Genomic DNA, 20,986 nt, shown 5'->3' with positions numbered 1-20,986 from the left:
AAACAATTTGTTTTCGAAGTCAACTAAGAGTGTCTATCCGATGACTCTTTTCTATATTGCTTTGCAAATTTACAAAAAATATTAATTATTTAAACAATTTTATTTAAAAAATTAAGAGTTTGCCCTTTTTGTACAAGTCAACTTTTTACGGAGTTAACTAAGAATGTGTTTTTTTTTCTTTTGCTTATTTATTCTTTTGTTTTTGCTTTGCAAATTTACAAACACTAATAATTATTTAAACAATTTTAACTTAAAAATTTAAAGTTTGGCCTTTTTTTTCTACAAGTCAATTTGATTACGGAGTAGACTAAGAGTGTCTATCCGATGACTCTTTTGTAAGTTGCTCTGTAAATTCACAAGACCTATTAATTATTTAAACAATTTTAAATAAAAGATTAAGAGTTTGTCCTTTTTTTACAAGTAAATTTGTTTACGGAGTCGAATAAGAATGTCTATGCGGTGAGTCTTTTCTATATGGCTTTGCAAATTTACGAGAACTATTAGTTATTTAAACAATTTTAATTTATAAATTAAAAGTTTTGCCTTTATAATACGGAACAATTTGTTTTCGAAGTCAACTAAGAGTGTCTATCCGATGACTTATTTCTATATTGCTTGGCAAATTTACAAGAACTATTAATATTTGAAAGAATTTTAATTGAAAAATTAAGAGTTTGCTTTTTTTCTACGAGTAGGCTTCACTTTTTACCATAATTAACTAAAAATATCTTTTCGATGATTTTTTACTCTGATGCTATGAAAATCTACAACTATTAATTATTTAAAAAATGTTTATCAACATATTTATAGCTTGGCTATTTTTAAAGGAAGAAGCATAAATTTTATACGGAATGAACTAAGAATGTCTTTCGATGATCATTATCCACGTTACTTTGTAAACTTAGATTAATTATTAATCATTCAAACAATTTTCATAAGCATATTGAGAGTTGGGTATTATTCAAATTTGTTTACGAGGTTAACTAAGATTGGCTTTGTGATGCCTTTTTTCTAAGTTATCTGTTAAATTTACCAGAATTATTAATTATTAATTACTGCAAGAAGTTTCATAAAATATTTAGAATTTCGCTATTTTCTAACAAATAGGGTCATTTTTTACTAAGGTTTAGTTACAGTGCAGCTACATACGAGTTTGCTCGAAGTACTCGCATTCGCCTAAACATTTGGTCCGATGAGAGGAAAACTGCAGAAAACCACCTCCCAAATTTAGTCGGGTTTTCAACATTCGAATACACAACCCAGTCTTTCATCGTATATGGTACCCATTATCGTGGCATTTTCTTGGACTTTATTTTCAAATAGAATCATTACAATGGAAGTAGTGGGTCGCGCGCGTAAGAGCTTCTAGTTTGGTTCAAAATTCGTCTTTTTGGGTGACTTTAACTGTTTTTTATTTAAAAATAAAATATTTTTTAGTTGAAATTTAAACAGTTACAACTTTCGTTAAGAATTCAACTTTTTTGGTTGGCAATTCAAGAACTTAATTCATTACTCCGAATTGTCTAAGTTATAAGTATTTAATTTGAATATATAATAATAGCATTCGTATTTTTGGTTTTAAAATTCATTCCTTTTTGTAGAAATTCCATCGGTTTTATTCAAAAACTATTCTTTTTGATTAAAAATAAACTGTTTTGTAAAAATTCTATTTTCGGCTCGAAAATTCAATAATCTAGTAGAAAATGTAACTATTTGTTGGAAAGTTGAACTACTTTGTTGAAAATTAATTTTTCTTTAAGGGAAAATTTCATTTTTTTATTTTTGGTTAAAAATGTATTGTTTTTAGTAGAAAATGCATGCATTTTGCTGAAAATTGTGCTGTTTTGATAGAAATTAAATTCTATTCGTTTAAAATGTAACTATCTTGTTGAAAACCTACGTATTTTGTTGAAAGTTCGTCTTTTTGGTATAAAATTAATTTTTTGGGTAAAATTTCAACTGTTGGGTTAAAAATTAATTTGTTTTTCGTTTCAAATTAAAATCTTTTTGGTTCAAATATCAAATAATTACTTTTTTAATGAAAATTAATGTTTTTAGGTTAAAAATTAATTTTTTAAACTAAAAATTCAACTATTTGGTGGAAACTTTTTTTCTTTTTGGATGAAAATTAACTTTTTTGTTGAAAATTCATATTTTCCAGATAAAAATTCGAATGTTTTTTAGAAAATTCGTTTTTTTTTTTAATTAAAGTATTTTAAAATCAAAATTAAACTATTCCATTTTTGGTTCAAAATGAATCTTTTCGAATTTAAAAATTCTATTGTTCTGCCAAATTTTCCTCTCGCTGAAGACCCCTAAATTAAACTGTTTTTGTTTGAAATGAAAATCTTTTCTTGGTTAAAATATAAACTATTACATTTTTTATTGAGAATTCATCTTTTTTTTTTTTTTGGTTAAAAATTGAACTACTTTGTTATTGCATAAGAAACAGTAAGATTTTACCAAAAACCTCCCCTACGATAAAATACGTGTCGTCTTTCTCCTTTGAAAAAACAAGATATTTATGAATCGAATGATTCTTTAATGTGAAGCGCACTTTTACATTATTCTCAAATCATAACCATATAAAAAACACAATATAAAAAAAATCAGAATTTGTCATCCTCTATTTTCTATAAGCCGGCATATTTATTGTTACCACTTCTTACATATAAATTCTAACCTATCACAAATGATAAACCTAATATAACCTGATTTACACCTCAAACCTAAAAATAATTGCCCAAATATTATATATGCGTCCAAAACATGTCCCTAAAAATAATGTTTTGTCACTTGGCTGGAAAAATGGTCAAATAAGGAGTGAAGAAAAAAAAATTGTTCACATAAAAACAAGTTTTGTTAAGCATGCGCAAGGTTGTTGGTCAATTTATAATTCTCCAAGTAACAAAATGCAACTATATAATGAAAACGTCGTGCATACGTTTGTTACAAATTGCATAAACTATAGCATTGCGACGTTAGAAAACGTAAGCGTCGCGGGCAAAAAAATTCAAATCGTCAACGATTGTTTTGGGTGTTGTTTGGAATTTACTAAAATGTATTGAAAACGTGGTGGATGACGTAAAAGTGAGAAGAGTGAATTTTTGTGAACAAAAACAATTGTATGAACTCACTGGTGCCCAACAAATAAGGTCGTCGGTTTCAGAGTCCTCGACGAGTTTCCAGAGCTTCCCCAGAAAAGCTGGCACATTCGTGCTAAGTTCCGAAATCGGATGCATATTTTTGATGTTAAAAATCTTGCTTCTTTTTCCGTTAGACTCCGTCATTTATCACATTTCTTTAATGTCGGTGACGTCCGTATTTAGACTAAACTCTTACTCTCACATCTGCCTCACATCAACAATGGCTGACATTGACTCAGTAAAATTCAGAGTCCAATGTTACCACGTAGATGTTTCCTGCGCAACATCAAGTTGCAATGTCACCAACAAAGTGGCAAAAAAATATAAATTAGTTGCGTTTTTTCTGGTTTTATTCAGTTTTTGTGCACGATTTGAGAACAATATTTGGTTAATTAATATACGTTAATGTGCTCTGATGTGATGTAGGATTTTAATTTTGAATTTAGGTTATGTTTGATTTTGTAAGGTTCGAGACGCCTGCACGAAGACATCCAGTTTTGCACAGCTGTTGAAAGTAGTAAGCAATTTTCCCCCTTTTTACCTAATTCTAATCACATCGAGACGAAAGTAGAAGATAAAATTAATGTATGTACTAAAATTAAACCCAAAATTTAACGCTTCAACTTTTTAATATTTTAATTAGAAATATTCTATTTTTAACCAAATAAATTAACTTTCAAATCAATAATAATAAATAATATAATAAAATAATAACAAACCAAAGAGATGAATTTTCATCTAAATTGATGATTCTTCAAACAAAAAATGTTTTCTTTTGAAATAAAAAAATCTAATCAATGTAAAAGTAACTTTTCAACAAAATAGTTGAATTTTCAACCAAATGGTTGAATCTTCAAGCTAAAAATTAAATAAATATTAAATAATATAATATATATAATAATATTAAATTTCAACAGCAAAAATCATTTTCAATCAAATAGTTGAAATTGCCAAAAAAAAATAGTTTAAATTATTAACTAATAACGATAAATGAACAGTTAATATATTAGTGAAAACAATTAATTTACAAAAATTAGCCAAAAAGATGAACTTTCAAGAATAAGAAGAAATAATTTTCTACCAAAAAAGACGAATTTTTAACTAAAAAATGCAAGTTAACAATTAAAAATTGAGTAGTTAATTTTTTAGTTAAAAATTATTTTTTATTTCATTTTGTCGAATTTTGTTTTCTTATACAAAATAAAGGTTCTTTCTTCAAAATTAATGTTTTTTTCTTTTAAAACTGAATCATTTTTGTTGAAAAATAGTTTTTTTTTTAGTTAAAAATTAATTTTTTAACTAAAAATTAAAATGTTTATTTAAGTCAATTGTTTCAAATAATAATTTAAATGTCCAGTCTTTGATTGTAATTTTAACTTTTTTAGTTAAAAATTTAACTATATGATTTTTAGTTGAAAATGTAGGTATCTTTGTCGTTGAAAATTTAACTAATTGGTTAAAAGATGAACTATTTGGTTCAAAATTCTTTTTTACGTGTAAAGATTCTACATTTTATTTAAAAATGGTTTGGTTTCTAAGTTGAAAATTCAGGCATTTTCAGTGAAATTTTTTTTTGTAGACAACTGAATTTAACTGTTCTATTTTTTATTTAATAATAGTATTTTTGAGTAGAAAATACTTCTTTTTAGTTGAAAAATCGTTTTTTTTCGGTTGATAATTGTTTAAGCTAAAAATTTCAAATATGTAAATTTATCTTTTTCAGATTAAAATTGAACTTCTTGGTTGAAAGTTGAACTACATAATTAAAAAGTCATTGTTTGGTTGTAGAAGCATAATTTTAGTTGAAAAATTTTACTATTTTGTTGGAAAATTAGTGTTTTTGTTGTAAAAAATTAATTCTTCATTTTGAAATTGTAACTGTTCCATCTTTGGTTAAAAATTGAGCCTTTTTAGTTGAAAATTCATCTTTTTGGTGGAAAATTGATTAAAAATTCGACTTTTTTATTCATAAGTTCATCTATTTTTTTCAAAATTCAACATTTTTGGTCGAAAATTCGCCTCTCTTATTAAAGTAATTATCGTTTTTATAGAGATCCCAAGGCACTTTCTGTACGACTGTACTAATTACTTTATAGACGACAATAAACCAATGTTTGAATTGTATTAATTTTGTACATAACGAAGAACACATTAAGGATGTACGCTACGTACAATCAATCTCAAAAGTTGCCTATTTTTAAAATGATTGATAAAATCAACAAAAAATATCTATTATTCATTTCTGTAAATCTTAATAAATGCTTCTAAGCACACCTGAGTAAAAAATAATTCTCATTAAAATTGTTTATTTAATAGTAGTTATTTAAAGGCTTAGTTTTTCCTTTCTCTTTAGGGAAAAGTTGAAATTTTTATTCAATCCTAATGATTGAGGTCTCATTTTATTCTTTGAACGATTCTCTAAATTTCTATTTGGGTTGATTTTATTTTTAAAAAATAATTGAGAAATCATACCGTTTTTATTGTTATAAGCAATCACAGTTGAAAATATAATTAACACCATCCAAATAAAATTGTAGAGAATCGTTCAAAGAATAAAATGAGGCCTTGATAATTAGGATTAAATAAAAATTGTAACTTTTCCCTAAAGAGAAAGGAAAAACTAAACCTTTCAATAACTACTGTTAAATAAACAATTTTAACCTAAATTGTGCTTCGAAGCCTCCATCAAGATTTACATAGATTAAAAATGGAACTTTTTTTGTCAATTTTATCAATAATTTTAAAGATAGGCAACTTTTGAGATTGATTGTACTTAGTGTACATCCTTAAAATCAAGTGACTTCTGAAAATGTAACAACGACGTTTCTTTTATTGTGTCCAATCGGTTAATTTGATAAGTTTTTAATTTCTTTCCTGCTTAAACTAAAAATGCACTTTTTAAATAAAAATTATAGTAACAAAATTAGGAATTTTTTATACCCCTGTTTTCATTTTAAAAAACTTGATTTCTTGCCCTCAGAAACCTGGAAATAACCTTAATCCTGCGCGGTCGCACTGGGTCGAAAATGTTCTCGTACAGTTTTCAGCGTCTTGAATCGCTTTAAAAATTTTCAAAAAATTCACGAATACTTTGTAATCCTTCTAGAATGTGGACCCATGTTTCTTTAAGTACAGAATTTATTACATTTGTTTTTATAAATTGTTATTTTGATCAAAATTTGCTGGGAATTTCGAAGTGAAATTTCGCTGGGATCGAAATTGACCCATGTGCGACCGTGCACTATTAAAATATATTTTTTTAAATAAATACACACCCTATTTAAACTAGAAATCTTTCATTCTGATTTAAAAACTAAAAAGACTGAGTTAAAATTTAAATGAACTTTATTGTAATTCTCTACACATAATATTTACACTTTCTCTTACATCTTGCTATAAAAAAATACTTTCCTCATGAAAAATGTTCGTGTAAAAAAAATATTTATACACTCTTTAACCCTTCAACGTACTTTTCAGAGACTCTTCCGTGAGAGCAGTTAAATAAGTAGTAAATTTCTTAACAGTTCTTTGCAACAAGCCAAGAACTTGTGAATTTTGTAGATTTAATTCACTTGTCAAGTCTTTAATGCTTTTGTGTTGAAGTCCTATTCCCAAGAGAATAACAGCTTGAACAGGCGAGATCTCTAAACTGCTGTTTTCTTGTCCTGATTGAAGATTAATGCTACCTAGTTTCCTCAAAAAGTAAAGCTTTGCCAGGGGGTTCGTCAAATCCCTAATTGTACAAAAATCATCCAGATTCTTACTATAATCTTCTAGTCGAAGTAAACTCTGCGAAGTTATGTACTCTTCCAGTTTATCTCTCGTCAAAGTTTTAGCTGGTACGCTGATTGTACTGTTTTCTAAAATATTAAGCGCCAGCGAGGAAGAGTAATCCCTGAAACAATATGAAAGAAATCCTATGAACCGCATTCTAAAATTGATCCAATAATCTTGTAGCCAGCTGGCTTCTTCGATTTGCTGTCCTTCTGGGTTTATTTTGTGAATCATGATGCAAGAGTGTTCCTCTGTTATGTCATTTGTTGTCTGACTCATGTAGACAGGGATAAATTTTGCCCTTTTCCAAAATTTAATAAGTTGTGGTGTCACGCCGAAGGAAACGCCGATGTAGTCGAGAGCTTCTGCTGGTCGTTCTGAAAGTTTCATGAAAAGAGGCGGAAGTGATGATCTAGGTTCGATAACTTCAGTGTGGAGATCTGCTTCTTCGTCTTCTAGTTTTCTTTTTTTCGATCCATTCATTTTACTCTTTGATACTTTCTTTTCGTCCTCGGAATCGCTCATTTCTGAAAATTTTAATTTACAAATTAGATAAACCTAGAATTTAATATTTTACTTTTTAAAAGACTAGGCTTTAAAATTAAGTTGCATGTTTTTTTTTACTCTAAAGAAATGTAAAAATATTTATTATATAACTTATAAATCATATTATGTAGGAAAAATCGCACTCAAATACATTTTGATTCAATTAATAATTTAATTTAGCAGAAATCAAAAATCTATTTGGACAAGGCACAATATTGGACAATAAAAAAGGACTTTCCGTATATTAAAAAAGGGTTATTTTACAATTTGATGTTTTCACATTATCAATTAACGCCAATGGATAATGCCCAATAGGATGATGCAAAAAAACCTAACTTTCGAAATTAGGAACCGCATAATCCGTAAAAGTTACAAATAGAGGCCAAACAAAATTATGAATTTTTTTTCTTAATTATGGTGAATTTGGCGTAAGTAGAGTTTTTGTAATAATATTAAATTTTAATTTAAAAAAAGTGTGTATTCGTCAACTAGAATCAAAGAAATATGCCATTATTTTTTTTATTGAACAACAAAATCTGTTTCATGATCTATTTCATGATCTGTTTTGTTTTGATTACTAGAAATGAAAAAATGTGATATTTAGAAAATTATCGATTTTACCAGTTTTAGGTTCCCCCTGCTTTTTTTTCTAGAATAATAAATATTTTGTCTTAAAAACTTGGGAAATGATAGTGAACATGCTAACGGACGTCCCCAGACACTTTTTTTGGAGGTTAATTAAAAAAAGTTTTAATTTAGCGAAATGTGTTTAATTTGCATAGCGCTTAGGAAATAGTATCGATTTTTCAGTGTTAGATTCCCCCAGCTTTTTTCGTAAGATAAGAAATGTTTTGCCTTCAAAATCTGGGAAATGATAACGAACATGCTAACGGACGTCCCCGCACACTTTTTTGTGTTTTTTTTTGTCAACATTTTTTTGATATTGCTAACAACGTGCGTGTATATTTCAAGGTTATGTGTGTTACAATTCACCCGAGCGTTACTTCCAAACTACACAATATTTTTGGCCGAAAACTTTGGACTTACAAATAAACATAGTAACTAATCTCCCGGAATTAACCTTGTTTGCAGCCAATCAGAAAAGTTTATTTCATAAATAATTTCCAGTTTATCGGAAAGGCAGATATGAGAAACGACGTAACCTCAAAATAATGCACATGCATACAATTTTTATTTAGCACAATAAATTTTTTTGTTATTATCCCTCAAAAAAGAGTCTGGGGACGTCCGTTATGCTATTTTATAGCATCTTCGAATTCAGTTTTTAAAAATTTTCATTTTTGTGGGAAAAAAGCCGGGGAAACTGTATGTATCACATGCCCTTAAGTTAGAATTTTCTAATTTTACTGATTGAAAATTTTTTGCTTGTCCGAAAAAACGGTATTTTCCCCTTGATTAAAGCGGCCCAGCTGTATATATAAATTATCAATTCGAAATTATACGTTCTAAACTACAAACATTTCAATTCTAATGAACTTCAAATTAAACTGGACCAAAATATGGCATACTATTCTATATTTATGAAATACCATTTACAGGGTGACCGCAAGACTTCATTTTCAAAATTCATTTATTTATCACTGACTAATTTTTCATTTTACCTGATCATTGATCAAACAAAATGAGGAGACTTTGATGAAAGTCATAAAAAATCTAGGTCAATTAAAAAAAAAAACAAGTAAATCGAAAAAAATATAAAATGCGATAAAATTCATTAAATTTAGAAAAGATAAAAAAAATACAAAAACTAAAAAAAAAATTAATTGAATTAAATATAATTTAGAAGATTTCAAGTGAATTAAAAAAAGGAAGAGAATTATTATGAAATCAAAAAACTATGAACGAATTCCGGATACATTATTTAAGAATTTAGGGTGAAATCCCAATGAATTCGAATCAATTGCAAAAAATATTAATTTTTTTTTTTCAAATCTTTGATATTCTATGAAATCCTTCACTGACTGTAAATAAATTATTTGAAACCCATTAAAATATTATGAAATATCGTGACATTGTATAAAATTTGATATTTCCTGAAATATTGGAAAATTGATTAAAATCCCTTCAGAGATTGTAAAATCTATTAAAATCGTTGAAATCCCCGGAAAACTCATTCAATCACTTAGAATCTTTAAATCTTTATTAAAACCTTATAGGTCCTGTAAAATTGTCCCACATCTTCCGAAATGCCAAGCAATTCTTTATAACAACATACAATTTTTTTTAAATCTCTTAAAATCATTAAATTTCTTAGAAGTCTTGGAATCTATTAAAATATCCTAAAATATTTGTAATCCTTTAAAATCCCATCGAACTACTAAAATCAAATACAAATTATTTGGAATCTTTCAAAATGCACTAAAATATTTGAAAGCCTTCGAAATCCCTTCAAATTGCTGAAATCAATTCAAAGTTCCTTAAAACATTTTTTAATTCGCCAAAATATTTTATGTGATTTTATATTTGTTGTAATTCCTTGAAAGTTGTTATAAGATTTTGAAATTTTTTCTTATATTACAACATTGTCATATTGATGTGGGCACTATGCCATAATTTAGTGCTTATTTAGTGCTAATTTATGCTGCAGAAAAAAAATATTGTGCCCGGTACTTTTGGCCAAAAACATGTAGTAATGCTAGATCCAGCTGAAACCACAATTCCGGTATGCGAAACTCGGAAACTATTAGTGGTATCAAATTCTCATTTGCGCAAGAATTTAGTGCTAATTAAGCGCTCTGGATTTATGCCTTGAAAAAAATCCGGGCACTTTTTTTTACCAAAAACGTGTAGTAATGCTGGCTTCAGGTGACTCTGGTATGCGAAACTCTGAAACTATTAGTGGTATCAAGATCTGCTTTGCGCAGGAATTTAGTGCTAATTAAGTGATAATAATATAATATATTCTGCAAAAACTAAATTTTGTGCCCCGTAATTTTGATCAAAAACATGTAGTAATGCTGGCTTCAGGTAACCCTGCTATGTGAAACACGGAAACTATTAGTGATATCAAGATCTGCTTTGCGCAGGAATTTAGTGCTAATTAAATGCTCTGGATTTGTGCTATGCAAAAAATCCGGGCACTTTTCTTTACCAAAAACGTGTGGTAATGCTGGCTTCAGGTGACTGGTGTTGTGAAACTCGCAAATTCCTACGCAAAGCAGATCTTGATATCACTAATAGTTTCCGAGTTTCACAACACCAGAGTCTCCTGAAGTCAGCATTACTACATGTTTTTGCTCAAAATTACCGGGCACAAAATTTAGTTTTTGCAGAATATATTAGCACTTAATTAGCACTAAATTCCTGCGCAAAGCTGATCTTGATATCACTAATAGTTTCCGAGTTTCACAACATCAGTCACCTGAAGCTAGAATTACTACATGTTTTTGATCAAAATTACCGGGTACAAAATTTAGTTTTTGCAGAATATATTAGCACTTAATTAGCACTAAATTTCGGGGCGAAGCAGATCTTGATATTACGAATAGTTTCCGAGTTTCACAACACCAGTCACCTGAAGCCAGCACTACTACACGTTTTTGGTAAAAAAAGTGCCCGGATTTTTTGCAAGGCATAAATCCAGAGCACTTATTTAGCACTAAATTCCTGCGCAAAGGAGAATTTGGTACCACTAGTTTCCGAGTTTCGCATACCGGAGTTGTGGCTTCAGCTGAAGCTAGCATTACTACATGTTTTTGGCCAAAATTACCGGACACAAAATTTTTTTTCTGCAGCATAAATTAGCACTAAATAAGCACTAAATTATGGCATAGTGCACACATCAATATGACAATGTTGTAATTCCAGCTTCCGGGACCTAAATCAATCTATCCATTTTATACTGAAAGTTTATTCTTTTCTGTTGCAAAGTCCACTATTTAATTTTTTCTTTAAGATTATCTTTTTTTGATAAAAGTTTTATTATTTGTTTACTTACTACCATTTATTTATAATTTATTAAAAATTCGCCTTTTTAGCTTGAAAACTCAACAATTTTATTCATTTTGTTGTTATTAAAAATTCAATTATTTTGTCGAACATTTACCTTTTTTATTTTAAAAATGATCTCTTACTGTATAAATTTAACTTTTTCGCTAAAAATGAAACTGCCTGGTTAAAAAATAATCTATTTCGATTAAAAACTAGGTTTTTGTTGAAAATTCGAGTATTTTGTAAAAAATTCGTACTCTTGACTCGAAAATTTAACCATTTTGTAAACAATTTAAACTATTTGGTTCCAATTTTATGTATTTTATTAAAGATTCGCCTTTTTGGTAAGAAATCTATTTTTTCCTCCATATTTTGTTAAAAATTATTATTTTTTCAGTTTAAAAATGCAATTATTTATAACAAAAATTTTTTTAACGAAACAAATATAAACTAAAAATTAACCAATTAATCTGTTTTGTTGAAGATTCAGCTACTTTGTTGAAAATTCGTCGTTTTTGTTTGAATTAAACTATTTTTTATTTAAAATGACATCTTTTCTGTGTTACAAGTTTTCAAAATCTCTGATTTCCAGATTTTTCCTGACCTACGATCACCTCGCATGTGAAATACATGAGTATATTTGTCTGATTAGATATAAATAAAAATCCTCACCATCAGAATTCCGCATCGCAAAATACTCCTTGAGAAGTTCCAACGCCTTCGTTGCATATCCTTGTCCCTGATACTCAGGATGTGTAGCTATCCTCACAATCCTCGCTCCTTTCAACGACGGGAAATTTTTATCCTTATACTCATGGGAAATCGTCCAGGGTATAAGATCCCCAGAAGTCCTTTTTCCTCTCACAGCCTTCTGCTCAACTGAATTCTTGCTGATCTGACCTTCCAAGCAGACCTGGACAAAAACCACGACTTTCGGAAAGTCCGAATTAGTAGGCAAAACCAAACAAAATAGGTGGTGTGCAGGTGCATCAGACATCATCTGCAAATCATTTGGACTGTTCTTATAATGCGAGGAAGTGTACAAAGCCACCAATTCCTGGAGAACCCTCTCCGAAGCTTTATGGAATGAAAACAACGTATCTCTGTTGATGTAAAGCAACTGACAGGAATCCAAGCCCAGTTGCTTCGGCACCGAAGCTTTCACGTTCTCATCGTCCAAACAAAGCACTGTCGAAAGCCAGCTCTCGACAGCATCCCCAGCTTTGTACCGAATCGATTCTTTCAAGGTCAATTCCTCCAAAGATCGATTCACAATTGCCATATCTTCTCTGCTCTTCTCCTGGGAATTTAAACTCTTCGACTGCATTCTCAACTGCTGCAGAAGTTTGAAGGATAAGGATCTTCCAGTGCCTTCATATCCATTTATCGTCGAAGCGAGGAAAATTAAATAGGGTCCAAACATCTTCTTGACGAGAGGCAAAGGAATCGCTGCAGCTTCATCAATAACTAACAATTCCGCCTGCTGCAACTTCTGTGAATCCGAGGGGTGAATAAACTGAATTGTTTGTCTGTGATCTCTAAAAACATTTACCCGGATCGTAGATTTATTAAATTCCGGATTCGTGGACTGCATGAGACTGTAATCGATGTGTTCCTTGTACTCCAGGGAGTCCAGACCCTTGAAAACGAACTCAAAAAGCGTGTTCAAATTTTCAGGGCTCGGACTCGTAACATAAATATTGGAATATCCGAAAGCAATCGCACCAGCTATCGCGAGTCCCATTGTCGCCGATTTTCCCCGACCTCTCGCCGCTGTCAGAGAAACTGTCGAACGTAACGTTTTTTCCGAAATCGCTTCGATGAACTTCAATAAGGCCTTCGCCTGGTCCAGGGTTTTGCAGCATTCCAACAAATTCGAAACTAGCTGCGTGTCTCGAAGGGTCTCCTTCAGAGCATTTAATTCCGAACAATTCTCTCCCGAGGCTGCTTTTATCGCGGGTTTGATTTTGAGGTTATGTATCGATATCGGGAGCACGTGGAACTGATCGTCGATGACCAAACACCGGGCACAGGAAGCGAGGGAGAGGAGGAATCTTTCGTTGAATCTGCAGGCGACTTCCTGGTGAGCCTCGGTCCGGAATCGCTGGTGGACGTCCATGTTCATTGTGTATAATTGTTTTAGGGAATTGACACTCTGAAGGAGGATCGCGATGATGCCCCCACCCTCGACGGTTTCCATCGTCCGGGCGAGTAAATTTGGGGTTAGGGCCTCAAAGTCCTGGAGGACGCACATTCCGAATGTGTTTCCGAGAATTTTGTGGGTTTCTTTGTAGTAGCAGTAGCGGATTTTTGTCGAGGAGATGAAGAGTTCGAAGGGATCCTCATCGTTGACCTCTGCTTTGCCGAACTTGATCTTCTTCTGGAGCGATTTCATTTTTTTCTTCCGGTGGGAAGAAAATCCGAGTTCTTTTTTGTAACACCATAACACTGATGGACGGGATCTTACGACTGTTTTGGATAACATGTGGTGAATATAGATTACCTGGTCCCTGGCCTTCTCCCCGACGATAACGAAAAAGGTCCGGTGACCGGTTTCCACTCCATTTTCTATTAGAGTCCGGATTCGGTTATCTATTTTTCGACGAGGCATTTTCGGAATTTTATTTATTTAGACTGGTTTTTTTAGTTTTTACTTTTTCAAGGTTTATTTATTGCAAAACGACCCGGGAGGGAGACCACGTGGTGAACGGGCGATGTTTTCCATTTTTGTTTGAGGAAACATAACCTTACTTTTGACAGGATGGTACAGATGATAAGGTAGATATGCGTCGGTAAATCAGATGACGGGGAAATTACCGGGAACAACTGCTTGGTTGAAAATCAATTCTTTTTTTAATTCATATTTAATTTTCGTTTAGAAAATTCGACTGTCTTGTAGAAAATGCGTATTTTTGCTGAGAATTTCAACAGTTTGGATGAAAATTTAATTATTTAGTTGAAAATTAATTTTGATCCAATATTCAACTATTTGGTTGAAAGTTAATTTGTTTAAATTAAGAAGTCTGCTATTATATTTTTGGTTCAAAATTCATCTGCTTTCGTTGATAATTTAATTATTTTCTTAAAAAGTAATCTATTTTTTATTGAAAATTTAAGTGTTTTTTTTTAATTTTAAGGTATTAGAATTTTTGAGACTGGGAAATGACAGTGTGGTTATTTTTCTACCAGGAATTTAACAAATTTCCAGAAGAAAAATATATCCAATCAGTTCTAATATAATGAATTCCATATCAAATTATATAATTCAATTTAAAAAAGTTCGATTAAAAATTTTATTTTAATATTAGTTAAAAATTAATTTTTTTAAATAAAAATTCATAATTTCGAGTTGAAAATTCGACTGCTATGTGGAAAATCTGTATTATGTGCTTGAAATTTGAACAGTTATTTGATAGAAAATTATATTTTTTGGTTGAATATTTTAATGTTTGGTTAAAAATGAACTTTTTTTATTGAAAATTTATATTTTAGGAGCGACATTGCAATTTCTTTGAACTTTTTTTGGGTTTAAAATTAAATTTTTAAATTAAAATTCATATTTTCGGGTTAAAAATTCGACTGTTCTGTAAAAAAACGTATTTTGTGCTTGAAATTTGAACGGTTTGATAGAAAATTCAATGATTTGTTTGAAATTAAAATGTTTAGTCAAGAATGAACTTTTTTTGATTCGTCTGTTTGTGTTGAAAATTTAATTCTTTGTTTGAAATTTTTATTTTGTGTTAAAAATTCAACTGTTTGGTTGAATTATTTGTTTGTAAAAAAAACCCTTTTTGTTTGAAAGTTAATTGTTTTAATTAAAAAGGTTACTATTATATTTTTTATTCAAAATTCATCTCTTTTGGTTGATAATATTGTCAAAATATCATCTATTTTTGTTACAAAAATTAGATTTATTTTAAGTTTACGCTAGTCAATTTTAAACAAAATAGTTAAACTTTTAATCAAAAAGATGAATTTTTAACTAAAATGATGAATATTTGATTGGAATAGTTTAATTGTGAGTTTCAAAAAATCATTTTCAACCAGAGTTGAATCTGCAAGTAAAAACAAAAAAATGATTTTTTAACCAAATGTTTTAACCGTTAACTAAATAGTTCAATTTTCTATAAAAGAAAATAATTTTTCATTGAATAATTTAATAATAGATATTTGAAACAAACAACATTTTAATTTTAAATAAAAAACAGTTGAATGCACCCAAAAAAGATGAAATTGTAATAAAATAGTTGAATCCGTAACCAAAGAAGATTAATTTTCAACCAAACAGTTGCATTTTTATCCAAAAAATATGAAAAATTGATTCGAACAGAAGAATTTTTAAACCAAAAAGAGGAGTTTTCAAACCAAATAGTTGAATTTTCAGCTAAGAATTATTTCAGTTGAATTTCCACCATAAAAGTCTGGATTTTCAACAAAAAATTCATTTTCTACCAAAATAGTTGAATTTTAAAGCCATGAAGTCGAATTCCCAACAAAAAAAGGAAAATCTCCAACCAAAAATAAAGGTTAAATTTTTAGTTCAAAAAATTAATTTTCAATTAAAAAAATGGGACGGGAAAGTGTGGGGGCCTGTTGACAATTATCCAACGAAGAATTTCATGTATTTTTTTTTTACTAAAAATTATTAATATAGGTCTAGTGGAATATTTAGTATCATTGGTTAATTAATTTTTATTTATTTGAACTGGAATTTGTTTTAATATTTTTTTTCGAAAATTTATGTTTTTCCCCTTAAAATTATTACTATTAGTCTAGTGGGATGTTTAATAACATTGGTTCATTAATTTTTAATTGTTCAAACAAATAGTTTAAATAATTGGATTTTTTCAAATAAAAATTATTACTGCGGGTCTAGTGGAATAATTATTAGTAATAATTAATTAATAATTAATTTATCAGGAATATTTAAGTAATAATTTTGATTAAAAAAAAATTAACTTAAATTAATCGAATTATTAATTAATGTTGATCAATATTCCACTGAAGAAATATTAATACTTTTTAATAAAAAAGATTATTTTAACAAATTCCATTTGCTTAAATAATTAAAAATTAATTAAACAATGATAATAAATAGTCCACTAGACCAATATTAATAATTTTAAGTAAAAAAGACGAGAATACAGTGTTCATAAGGTCGATTTCATGAAGAATTTACATTTTTGGTTTTAAGGGTAGTTTTCAGGTACTCGTGGGGGTGTGTTGGGGGTGTCAAACCCATATGTCTGATAGATGAAATTCTTCGTTGGATAATTCTCTACAGATCCCCATACTTTCCCGTCATTTTCTTTTTTTCGGATTGGAAATTAAATGGGAGGGGGGGGGGCATCGTTGACCTCTAGCTTGCAAAAAAAAGGTCCATCGATTTTTGGACCACCCTAGTTTATAATCTTTAAAATATTTATATTTATAATCAATTTATTTATCAAGCTTATGGAAATTCCCTGACTGCTGCCAAATTTTCTTTAAAAAACCCCGACTTTTCCTACTATTGTTCTCGAAAAAAGATAAAAAAGCTAACGATGGAAATAAATAACAAAACTTGTTTTACCGTAATTAAATTTTAATTATAATACATTGTAAATTTCTGTATACAATATTGAATAAACTCAATGCTCTGAAAATATCAGAAATTTCATTATGAAAACTGACTGCGTATTTTTTACAAAACGTAAATTAATTCTTTACAAAATTACAATATCTTACAAGTCATTTTGACAAAAGTATGATACTTTCACAGAAAAAACAGAAACTAGTGCTCCATAAAATCCCTTCTTGTCTCCTTGATAAGTGCATTCAGGTACGATGTAAATTTCCTAACAGCTTTATTGAACAACCCAAGGAGTTGTGAACTCTGTAAATTGAATTCTATCCCTATTTCGTCGATCATTTTGTGCTGAAGTCCTAATCCCAAAAGAATCGCAGCTTGCACTGCTGAAATCTGCAGACTATTATTTTCTTGACCTGTTAAACTACCAAGTTTTCGCAAAAAATAGAGCTGCGACAAAGGTTGTATCAAGTCGATAATTACATGATAATCGGTCATATTATGACTGTATTTCTCCAACTCTTCTATGTCATGTAAATCCAAGTGTTCCGCCAGTCTGTCTCTCGTCAAAGTTGTTGCTGGAATTTTAATTGCATTATTTTCTAAAATACTGAGCGCGAGAGAGGCATCGTAACTTTTAAAAGAAGAAGAAAGAAGTCTGATGAAACGCTGTCTGAATTTTGTCCAGTAAGATTCGATCCAACTACCTTCTCCCTTCTTCTTCTCAGATTTTAATTTTTGGATCATAATGCAAGTGTGTTCTCCTGTGATGTCGTTAGTCGTCTGTCTCAAATAAACGGGAATGAATTTCACTTTTTTCCAAAACTTGATCAGTTGTGGTGTCACTCCAAAGGAAACTCCTATGTAGTCCAAATCTTCTGCTGGTCGTTCAGAAAGTTCCATAAAAAGAGGAGGAAGTGATGATCTAGGTTCGATAAGTTCAGTTTGGAGAACTGATTCCTTACTTTCCCTTTTTTCGTTTTCGGACGAGGTCTTCAATTTCTTTGAAGGCCTTTTCTCTCCGTTGGACTCGTCCATTGCTTTAAAATATATGATTACAATTTAGTTTAGAGTCAGTTTAATGTAAAATCAAAATAAAACGGACTTCACATTTTATCCCCTATTCCCCTGTTTTTTTTTCGATTAAATGCGAACTTAATTAACAGAACCCAGTGGGAAAATCAAATTACTTTGGTTGAATTTTAATATTTTCAATTGAAAAGACATATTAGATTTTTGGTACAGAATTCTAACCGTCGAAAATTCGACTGTTTTGTTGAATAATCATCTTTTTGGATAGAAAATTCATCCTTTTCGATTAAAAATTCATCATTTGTTAGAAAAGTCGACTCTTTTAGTTACAGATTCTATTATTTAGTTGAAAAATCAACTATTTTGTCCAAAAGTAATTTTTTTTGTTTGAAAAATCAATTGTTTTTTTTTTAACATTCGCCTTTTTGGGTAGAAAATTCGTCACTTTGGATAGAAAATCAATCTTTTGGTTAACAAAGAACCTATTTTTTGGTTAAAAGATAATTTTTTTAAATTAAAAAGTCTACTATTACATTTTTGATTCAGAATTTATTAGAGGTCGAAAATTGAAGTGTTTTTTTTAAACATTCGTTATTTTGGATAGCACATTCGTCCTTTTGAATTTAAAATTCATCTTTTGGTTTAAAAGTTATCTTTTCTGTTAGAAAGTTCATTCTTTTCCATTGAAAAGTGTACTATTATATTCTTTGTTCAAAATTTGATTATTTTGTTGAATATTTAAATACTTGGTAGAAAGTTGAACTATTTGGTTACAAATTCATTAAAAAAACATTCATCACTTTGGCTTAAAATTGTTTTTTTGTTGTTGTTGAAAATGCAATTATTTGGTTGCAAATTCAAATTTTTAGTTAAAAATGCACTTATTTTGTTTGTTTTCGTTTTTATTTTTTTTTATGTTAACACTTTAATTGTTAAGTTGAAAGTTAAATTTTTTGTTGAAGTCAACTATTTGATCAAAAATTAATATTTTAAATAAAAATTTATATTTTCGGGTTGAGAATTCGACTGCTTTGTAGCAAATACGTATTTTTGCCTGAAATTTAAATAGTTTGTTAGAAAAATAGAATATTTGGTTAAAATGAACTTTTTTTGTAGAAAAATCATATTTTCGGATTGAAACTTCGCTGTTTTGTTAGTTTTTATTATTTTTTAAATTTGTATCTCTTATTAAATTCAGTTGTTTTTTACTTAAAATTTTAATCTTTTTTAGTTGAACTATCGACTCGTACATTTTTTGTTCATAATTCATCTTTCTTGTTTGAAAATTCAACTATTTGGTTAAAAATACAATTATTTTGTAGAAAAATGTGCCTTTTTGGCTCGAAATTAGAAAAATTTGGTAGAAAATTCAACGCTTTGGTTAAAAATTAAACTTGTTGAAAATGAATTTTTTTGGTTAAATATATAGCTGGTTTATAAAAAATCCCCTTTTTTTGTTGAAAATTCATATTTTCTGGTTAATAATTCAACAATTTTGTAGGATCTTTGTTTGATCACGTCAAAACCTACGAAACGAGTTGGTTGATTTATAACCATTCATAACCATTGTGCAAGACCTTTTGCATCTTTTTACCTCCAATTATATTGTTCTTCATTCGCAAATGTTGTGTTTGTTTCTATGTGCTAGTTTCCCTGAATATTGCTAAGAGGGATCCAAATTGAACTATTTGAATGAAAATGAACATTTTTTTAAATTCATATTTTCGATTTGTAAACACAACTATTTAAACAATATATCTTTTTGGTTTAACAATTAAAGATTTTGGTTCAACTTTTTTCTTTTTTGGTGACAAAATCGTCTTTATGGTTTGAAAATTTATATTTTGTAGTTTCAAAAAATAACTTTTATTTTGAAAATTAATCATCAAATTTTTTAGGTCGAATGTTTTTAACAAAAAAGTCGACTTTTTAGCTTGACAATTAAACTCATTTGTTGAAAATGCGCCTTTTTGGATAGAATCTGATCAACTAAAAACTCCTCACCTAAATTCTCATTTTTCCTCGTCGAATAATATTCTTTGAGAAGTTCCATAGCTTTCGTTCCATATCCTTGACCCTGGTACTCAGGATGTGTAGCAATCCTCACAATTCTCGCCCCACTCAAAATCGGAAAATTCTGATCATTAAATTTTTCAGCAATCGTCCACGGTATCAAATCCCCAGCCGCCTTTTGTCCTCGTCCCAATTTAGATTGAATTACATTCTTACTAAGTTGTCCTTCCAAGCAAACCTGGATAAAAACCAAGATTTCCGGTAGTTTATTTTCCACAATGGGCTTCACCAAACAAAATAGATGATGTGCAGGAGCATCGGACATCATTTGCAGATCATTTGGTGTGTTTTTGTAATGTGACGCCACGTATAAGGCCACCAATTTTTGCAAAAATTTCTCCGAGGCCTTATGGAATGAGAAGAGAGTGTCTCTATTTATGTAGAGCAACTGGCACTCATCTCGAGTTGGCAATGTTGATATTGAAGGTTGCACCTTCTCATTATCCAGGCAAAGCAATTCTGAAAGCCAGTTTTCTATAGCATCTCCAGGCTTATACCTAGGGACAAGATTTTATGAATTCAAAGTCGTTTTAATTCAGTTTTATGTAAAAATGGGGATTTTCTCCGAGAAGGGATGATTAAAAGAGGATTTTATTTATTATTGAAAACTTTTTATATCATGCATGACATAAATTTAACAAAAGTTTCCTCTAAATAACAGTAGCGCCTTTTCTTAGCAACTTATCCACAAACTACATGTTACATAATTATTTTTTGTTTAAAAAGCTTTTAGCTAGCTTTGATTTTGTTGAACACATCCATGGTGTCTTCTAAAATTCTGAAAGAAAATTCCCTGATAATTCCTGGTTTTTTCCAGGTATAAACTTTCTTGAATTATTATCCATCTGTAAATTATTATATTTAAGTTAACTAAATTTACGAAAGTAATACAAAT

General features: G+C 29.5%; 3 protein-coding genes across 7 annotated transcripts in view; all 3 read right to left on the bottom strand.

The window, feature by feature from the left end:
• LOC117179615 (heat shock factor protein-like) overlaps positions 1-3,462 on the bottom strand; it is a 46,137-nt gene extending 42,675 nt beyond the window's left edge. For 2 of the 5 annotated variants that reach the window (XM_033371605.1, XM_033371609.1), the window contains exon 1: positions 3,138-3,457. In XM_033371605.1, the coding sequence (XP_033227496.1) occupies positions 3,138-3,290 (153 nt within the window). In that variant the 5' untranslated portion in view covers positions 3,291-3,457. Of the gene's footprint in view, positions 1-3,137 lie in introns of all 5 variants that reach the window. The other 3 variants (XM_033371606.1, XM_033371608.1, XM_033371607.1) reach the window with 3 other exon arrangements.
• A 3,013-nt stretch (positions 3,463-6,475) lies between these two features.
• LOC117179895 (RNA cytidine acetyltransferase-like) lies at positions 6,476-14,140 on the bottom strand. Its single transcript, XM_033372090.1, has 2 exons — positions 12,090-14,140; positions 6,476-7,447 (listed from the first exon to the last, which is right to left on the bottom strand). The coding sequence occupies exons 1-2, from the start codon at positions 14,026-14,028 to the stop codon at positions 6,600-6,602; spliced, it is 2,787 nt and encodes a 928-aa protein (XP_033227981.1). The 5' UTR covers positions 14,029-14,140; the 3' UTR covers positions 6,476-6,599.
• A 2,869-nt stretch (positions 14,141-17,009) lies between these two features.
• Positions 17,010-20,986, bottom strand: part of LOC117180177 (RNA cytidine acetyltransferase-like) — a 13,159-nt gene continuing 9,182 nt past the window's right edge. The window contains exons 3-4 of the mRNA XM_033372538.1: positions 20,023-20,588; positions 17,010-18,026 (exon numbers count right to left, since the gene is read on the bottom strand). Of these exons, the coding sequence (XP_033228429.1) occupies positions 17,191-18,026; positions 20,023-20,588 (1,402 nt within the window). The 3' untranslated portion in view covers positions 17,010-17,190. The remainder of the gene's footprint in view (positions 18,027-20,022; positions 20,589-20,986) is intronic.

This window comes from Belonocnema kinseyi, chromosome 9 (assembly GCF_010883055.1).
Source record: "Belonocnema kinseyi isolate 2016_QV_RU_SX_M_011 chromosome 9, B_treatae_v1, whole genome shotgun sequence".
NCBI classification, from domain to species: domain Eukaryota; kingdom Metazoa; phylum Arthropoda; class Insecta; order Hymenoptera; family Cynipidae; genus Belonocnema; species Belonocnema kinseyi.
The sequence above is the reverse complement of the archived record's forward strand: the minus strand, read 5'-3'. Positions and strand labels throughout refer to the sequence as shown.